The 6,000-nt window shown below is 60.4% G+C and overlaps 1 protein-coding gene across 2 annotated transcripts in view; it reads left to right on the top strand.

Annotated features, from left to right (window-relative positions):
* The first annotated feature begins 1,951 nt into the window (after window positions 1–1,951).
* The window catches only part of SLC22A23 (solute carrier family 22 member 23), a 130,519-nt gene continuing 126,470 nt past the window's right edge, over window positions 1,952–6,000 (top strand). For both annotated transcript variants that reach the window (XM_055570488.1, XM_055570489.1), the window contains exon 1: window positions 1,952–3,075. In XM_055570488.1, the coding sequence (XP_055426463.1) occupies window positions 2,443–3,075 (633 nt within the window). In that variant the 5' untranslated portion in view covers window positions 1,952–2,442. The remainder of the gene's footprint in view (window positions 3,076–6,000) is intronic.

Below are 6,000 nucleotides of genomic sequence, written 5' to 3'. Positions count from 1 at the left end.
ACCATCAACATGAATCAGCCACAGGCACATGTATGTCCCTCCCTGTTGGATCTCACTCCCCCCACCTCCCCTCGCCTCCCCTCTAGGTTGTTATAGAGCCGGGGTTTGAGTTCCCTGAGTCAAACAGCAAATTCCCGTTGGCTATCTATTCTATATATGGCAGCGTAAGTTTCCATGTTACTCTCTCCATATAGCTTGAATTTTAAGGGGTACCATTTCAAGTATGTCCCCCAATTCTGGAAATGTACCACTTGAGGGGTTTTGCTACCATTTTGAAACAAGAGCTAACAACAGTTGGCAATGAAACTCCTCCCCAAGGCCAGGGATTCTCCCACTTAAAAATCAGTTCAGTTCAGTCGCTTAGTCGCGTCTGACTCTTTGCCACCCCATGCATATTGACAAATATCTTTTAAAAGTCTTTCCTATGATTTTTTTTTCTTGATTTCCTTTCTGTTTGCTTTGTTGAGGTTTTGTTGTTTACCCTGCCTGTTGAAATGGAGGAAACCCCGGAGTGTAAAGTCAGAAGATCTGGTTCCAAGCTAGACGTTTGGCTCTGCCTGGCCTGGTATTCACCTAAGCCTGCAGCTTCATCTTGAGAACCTACCTCTTGGGGGTCCCAAGAGGACTGAGTGACCGGGTGTATCTGAAAGCCAACACTGCCAGGTTCAGTCTTTACTGAAACACTGAACACTAAGGAAGTGCTTGGTGTTTAGATATGTGCAGGGTTTGAGACCCATTTCTCCGAGGTCTGGCATTTCCTGCGGGCCCCTTGCTTATCTAATCTCCCCTTCTCAGGCTCACAGGAGACTCCAGGAGCTCCCTGCCCCCAAGGTCCCTGGAAGCCTTTAAAGAATTCTCACTCTCTCTCCGGGCAGGCGTGCTAGTATTTTATATAGAAAGTACGTATTGCCCATAACAAAGAGGAACCCCAGGTTAAAAATGCAAGCAAATAATGGAAATCCAAGAGTACATTCTGTAAGCACAGCTTCTCTTGGAAAGCAAAAGCATTTCTTCCACTTTTTCCTCCCTAAACAAGGGTGGAAATTGACTACTCTATTTGAGACACTCATTAATAAACTTCCCAGAATGTCAAGTCAAGGGTCTGTATCATTGGGCAAGCCGGGTGCGGGAGGAAATGTGTGAATGCGGCCGTTTGCCGCAGGGCGGTGTTCTGTGTACCGCGCTGGCTACACCGGCGGCCCGGGAGCGCGGGAGGGGAGGGGAGGCCGGCCCCGCGGTGCCCCGTGCGCTCCGCCGGGATCGGAGTGCACCTCGGGGAGGGGGTGGGGGACGCCAGCACCTTCGCGATCCGGTGTTTATATTTACATGTAACTCCAGGTTGGCAATATATCCGTCCGGCATCGTGTTTAGACAGCATTCCTTTGGGAGTAGGGCGAGAAATGGCGACTCGGGAGTGGGTGCTGCGGTCTGTCTCGGGAGACCTGACGCTGCGGAAGACCCACGACCTGAAATGGGCAAATGCGCCCACACCTGTCGTGTCTGCACCTCGAAACAGCGCCGGGGGGTGGGTTGCTCCCGAACGCTGGCGACCCCTGGGCTCGGGGCAGGGCGTGGGGTGCAGGTAGCTGGTGGCGGGCACTTGGGAAACGGATAGAGGTCACCGACAGCCGGCGCCCGCCGGAGCCGAGCCGAGGACCACCCGATCACCCGCCCGGCGCGCGCCGCCCCCTCCGAGCCTCGGACCCCACGCGCCCGCGGCGGCGCGCGCCGCCCCCTCGCCCTGCCGGGCGCCGAGCTGAGCCGGGCGGGGATCTTCGAGCCGGCGGCCGGGCGCCCGAGTCCCCGCCCCTCCCGCGGCGGCGGCGGCGGGCCGGAGGGGGCGCTCGCGCGCAGGAGCGGGCGCAGCAGGTGCCGCGTTACCTCCACCGCGCGGGGGGAGAGGGGGCGGGCCGGGGCGCGGGAGGCGGGGGCAAGCCGGGGAGCCGAGCCGGGGAGCGCGGCCGGCGCGGCAGGCTGGCACCGAGCTCGCGGCTTCCGGGAGGCGCCGGGGTGGGATAAATACATCCCGGGCGCGCGGGGATCGCCGAGCCGCCTGCACCGCTCGCGCCGCGCCCCGCAGAGCTCCACCGGCCGACCCCGGCACCGCGCCGCTCCTCCTCCTCGAGCGCGCCGCGCGCGGAGCCACGGAGAGCGGCGGGCTCGGCCGCCGGCGTCCGGGCCGCTGAGCCGATGAGCGGCGGCGGCTGAGGGCCGCGGCCTCCGCCCGCCCTCCGCCCGGCGCCCGCCGGGGCCGCAGCCGGGGCGCGGGTGGCCGGCCATGGGGGCGCAGTGACGCGCGCGGCGGCCGATCGTTCCTGCGAGCGGCGGGCCCTGCTCGGCGGCGGCGGCGGCGGCGGCGCCGGGCCCGCGCGCTCTGCCCGGGGCCCCGCGGGAGCCTCCGCCGCGCTCTATGCGCCTCTGCGGGCGCCGCGGGCCCGGGCCATGGCTATAGACCGGCGGCGCGAGGCGGCGGGCGGCGGGCCCGGGAGGCTGCCGCCCGCGGCCGAGGAGAACGGCGCCCTGCCGCCCGGGGACGCGGCGGCCTCGGCGCCCCTCGGGGGACGCGCGGGCCCCGGCAGCGGCGGTGACATCCAGCCGCTGCCCGCGCCGCACGCCGCCGGCGGCCCGCACCCGAGTCTCCTGTTGCTGGACTACGACGGGTCGGTGCTGCCCTTCCTCGGGGGCCTGGGCGGCGGCTACCAGAAGACCCTCGTGCTGCTCACCTGGATCCCCGCGCTGTTCATCGGCTTCAGCCAGTTCTCGGACTCCTTCCTCCTGGACCAGCCCAACTTCTGGTGCCGCGGGGCCGGCAAGGGCGCCGAGTCGGCGGGGGTCACGGCCACGGGCCGGTGGGGCGGCGGCGACCTGGCCAACGGCACCAGCCCCCCGACCACCCTCTTCCCCACCGCCGCCTGGGGGACAGCGGGCCCCCTCGGCAACGGCAGCGGCGCGGACGGGGGCGAGGCGCCGCCCCTCCCGTCCCCCCCGGACAAGGGGGACAACGCCTCCAACTGCGACTGCCACGCGTGGGACTACGGCATCCGCACAGGCCTGGTGCAAAACGTGGTCAGCAAGGTAAGGGCAGCGACCGCGCCGGCCCCGCGTCCCCCTCCCGAGCGAGCGCTGTGCCCTCCGCGGTCCCCGCGCACTCCCCCGCGCGCTCTGCAGACGGGGTCCTGCGGTGGTGCGCGCCCGCGTGTCCACGGCTTCCTGTGGGCTCGCCCTCCTTGCGTCCCCCAGACAGAGGTGAGGGTCCGGTTGCGCGGCCGGACTCCCGCAGCCCTCCGCGGTGACGCTGCCTCCCGACTCCAAGGGGCACCCAAACTCGTGTCCCCGCTGGCACACAGGAAAGGGGCGCCCCTCCCTCTGCGAGGGAGCGAGCTTCCCTCCCCCACCCTGGAGCTGTCACTTCGTCAGGGCAGGGATGGCCCGCGGAGGGCGAGAGGCTGATCTGTGAGCCACTGGCCCTAAGGACGCGCCTCTCTCAAGGTCTGCCCGCTGGATCCAGGCCCCGGGCTCAGCCCTTTGCCGGCCGACTGCCCCGAGTCTCCCACAGAGAACCAGCCCCTCCAGAATCGCTCCTATGCCCAGGCGTTCTTCCTGGCAGACCGCAGCCATCCCCCGCTGGCTCTGAAAACTGACTAAAGCTGAGGGAAGAGCCCAAGCGGTGGCCAGAGTAGCAAAAGGCTTTTGATATTTCCCTTTCTCTGTCCCCAAGTTCAGTCCTCCCCAGAGGCTGGGGTATTTATTTCCGGTTGGAGTTTGCCAGCCCCAGTGTTCCTGAGAAAGCAGACACCTCTGGAGTATAGGAAGGGTGCTGAGTTTGTGCTGTTTGGGGACAACCGGGCTCTCACACAGCAGCCCTCTTGTCCCAGCTTTGAGATCAGATCCTGGCCAGCCTCAGCTCAACATGGACTTGCTCCAGCCCAGGGGTCCCCTCTAGCCGAGGTCCTGCATCCTGGGAGACGGAACAGGAGTGTCTGCAAGAGATGTGTGGCCTGCACAAAGACGGAGAATGGGCACTGCTAGGAAATTAACACCCAAGACACCTACGTATTGTCTGGATTTCTTAACATGTCAGAGAGGTCATATGCCAGTGTGTCAAACAATTTGTGATATTTTGTTCCTTCTGTGTCTTTAAACAACTAATTTGCATTTCAAAGTAAATGTAGACCTTTCTCTCACTTCCATGCAGTTTTGGGCAGAGTTTGAAATGCTTTGTTTAAATGCAAGACTGAAATTTGATGGTTTATAATAATCCGTGGGCATGTATTCCCCCTTTCCCCGAAACGTGTGTTAGTAAACAATTGTGCCTCATGGATGTGTAAGATGAAACTCTTACATCATCATAACCATTGTCTTCAGCTTGTACCAGCCTGGTGAGAAGTGATCTGGCCTCTGGGAACTGTTGGATTACCTGTTAATAGGGAGAGCCTTCTAGCTTGTTCACCTTGAGCCCCCCGCCCCCCGTCAGCTTATCCTCTGCCAAGGTGTTTCTGTGACTGTTTCCCATCCATGGAGGTCAATATCTGTCTTTTGTTTACCAGCAGGAAAAATGAAGAACACTGAGTATCTTAACACTGTTTGTATGTCTGTGAAAGTAAGGGTTTGCAACACTGTCGAATACTTTGAGCCTCTTTCTACAGAAGGGGAGGAATGACGGAGATCAAAGCAGATGCCTGTACAAGGTGGTCTGTCCCGGGGTGACAGGGGAGGCTAACTTGGAGTTAGGAGGTGGGACAGAGAATCGTTAGCCTAGCGGTGCTGTGGATGGTGGGAAGAGACAACTAGAACCGTCCTTGAAAGCAGGCTCTGCGGGCACCTCGGAGAGCTGGACAGGTGTTCCAGGCGAGAGATCAAGGGGCTCACGTATGCGCAGCATGGTTTGGGGTGCCTGTTGTGTCTGCTCTGTGCGGCTGACAGGGCAATCCAGGAGATGCAGACTTGAGGACAGTAGGGAGAGATGCATTTCCCTGTAAGACCAAGACTAAAAAGGACATATTGATTTTCATGCACAAATAGGATCTAAATAAAGGTCTGTCCTTCCACGGTGTTCCGTTCCATAACCGATGCTCTCAAGAGCGTCTTAAGCACATTCTGGCAGTGCTAACGCCGGCCGTCCCCTCTGTGGGCCATGCCCCCTGGATCCTGAATCAGATGGACGGAGGCGGAGCGCATCCTGGGTGGGTGCCGACGCCAGGGGTCGGGGGCCTGTCAGCTTGGCTTACCCAAGGGTAGAGTTGGCAGCTTCTCCTCTCAGCAGGTGGAAGTGCGGGGTCTGAGGAGTGCCCTCTGGTGCCCTCCTCCCCAACGGAGTGCCAAGGTCTTCCCCACTCAAAGAAGCCCTGTGCAAGGTTTCTGTCATTCGGCTTCCCTCAGCGTGCGTGTGCCCCTCCCTGCCCCGGAGGCCCTGTCCTCTCCCCGGGTGTTAGGTGGGGAGGGGGCTCCTTGTTCTTCCTTTTATTGTTGTACACAGTGGTGTTGTTGGTCAGTTGCTCAGTCACATCCGACTCTTTGCAACCCCATGGACTGCAGCACCCCAGCCTTCCCTGTCCTTCACCATCTCCTGGAGCTTGTTCAAACTCAAGTCCATCGAGTTGGTGATGCCATCCAACCATCTCATCCTCTGTCGTCCCCGGGTCTCCTCCTGCCTGCAATCTTTCTCAGCATCAGGGTCTGTTCCAATGAATCGGCTCTTCGAATCAGGTGGCCCAAGTATTGGAGCTTTGGCATCAGTCCTTCCAATGAATATATTACATTATATTAAATATATGTTTAGATGTATACCATTACTATATATATCATATATTGTCCCTTCTGTTACAGGGGCTCCCCACCTCTGTGCCACAGACCAGTACCCCCTCTCAGATCAGTAGCAGCACTAGATTAGTAATAAAGGGCCCAATGAATGCAATGCCCTTGAATCATCCCCAAACTATCCCCCTCACCCCCAGGTTGTGGAAAATTGTCTTCTACAGAATCAGTGCCCAGTGTGAAAAA

The sequence above is a fragment of the Bubalus kerabau genome, chromosome 3 (assembly GCF_029407905.1).
Source record: "Bubalus kerabau isolate K-KA32 ecotype Philippines breed swamp buffalo chromosome 3, PCC_UOA_SB_1v2, whole genome shotgun sequence".
Taxonomy (NCBI): Eukaryota; Metazoa; Chordata; class Mammalia; order Artiodactyla; family Bovidae; genus Bubalus; species Bubalus kerabau.
This window is presented reverse-complemented; position numbering and strand designations above follow the sequence as displayed.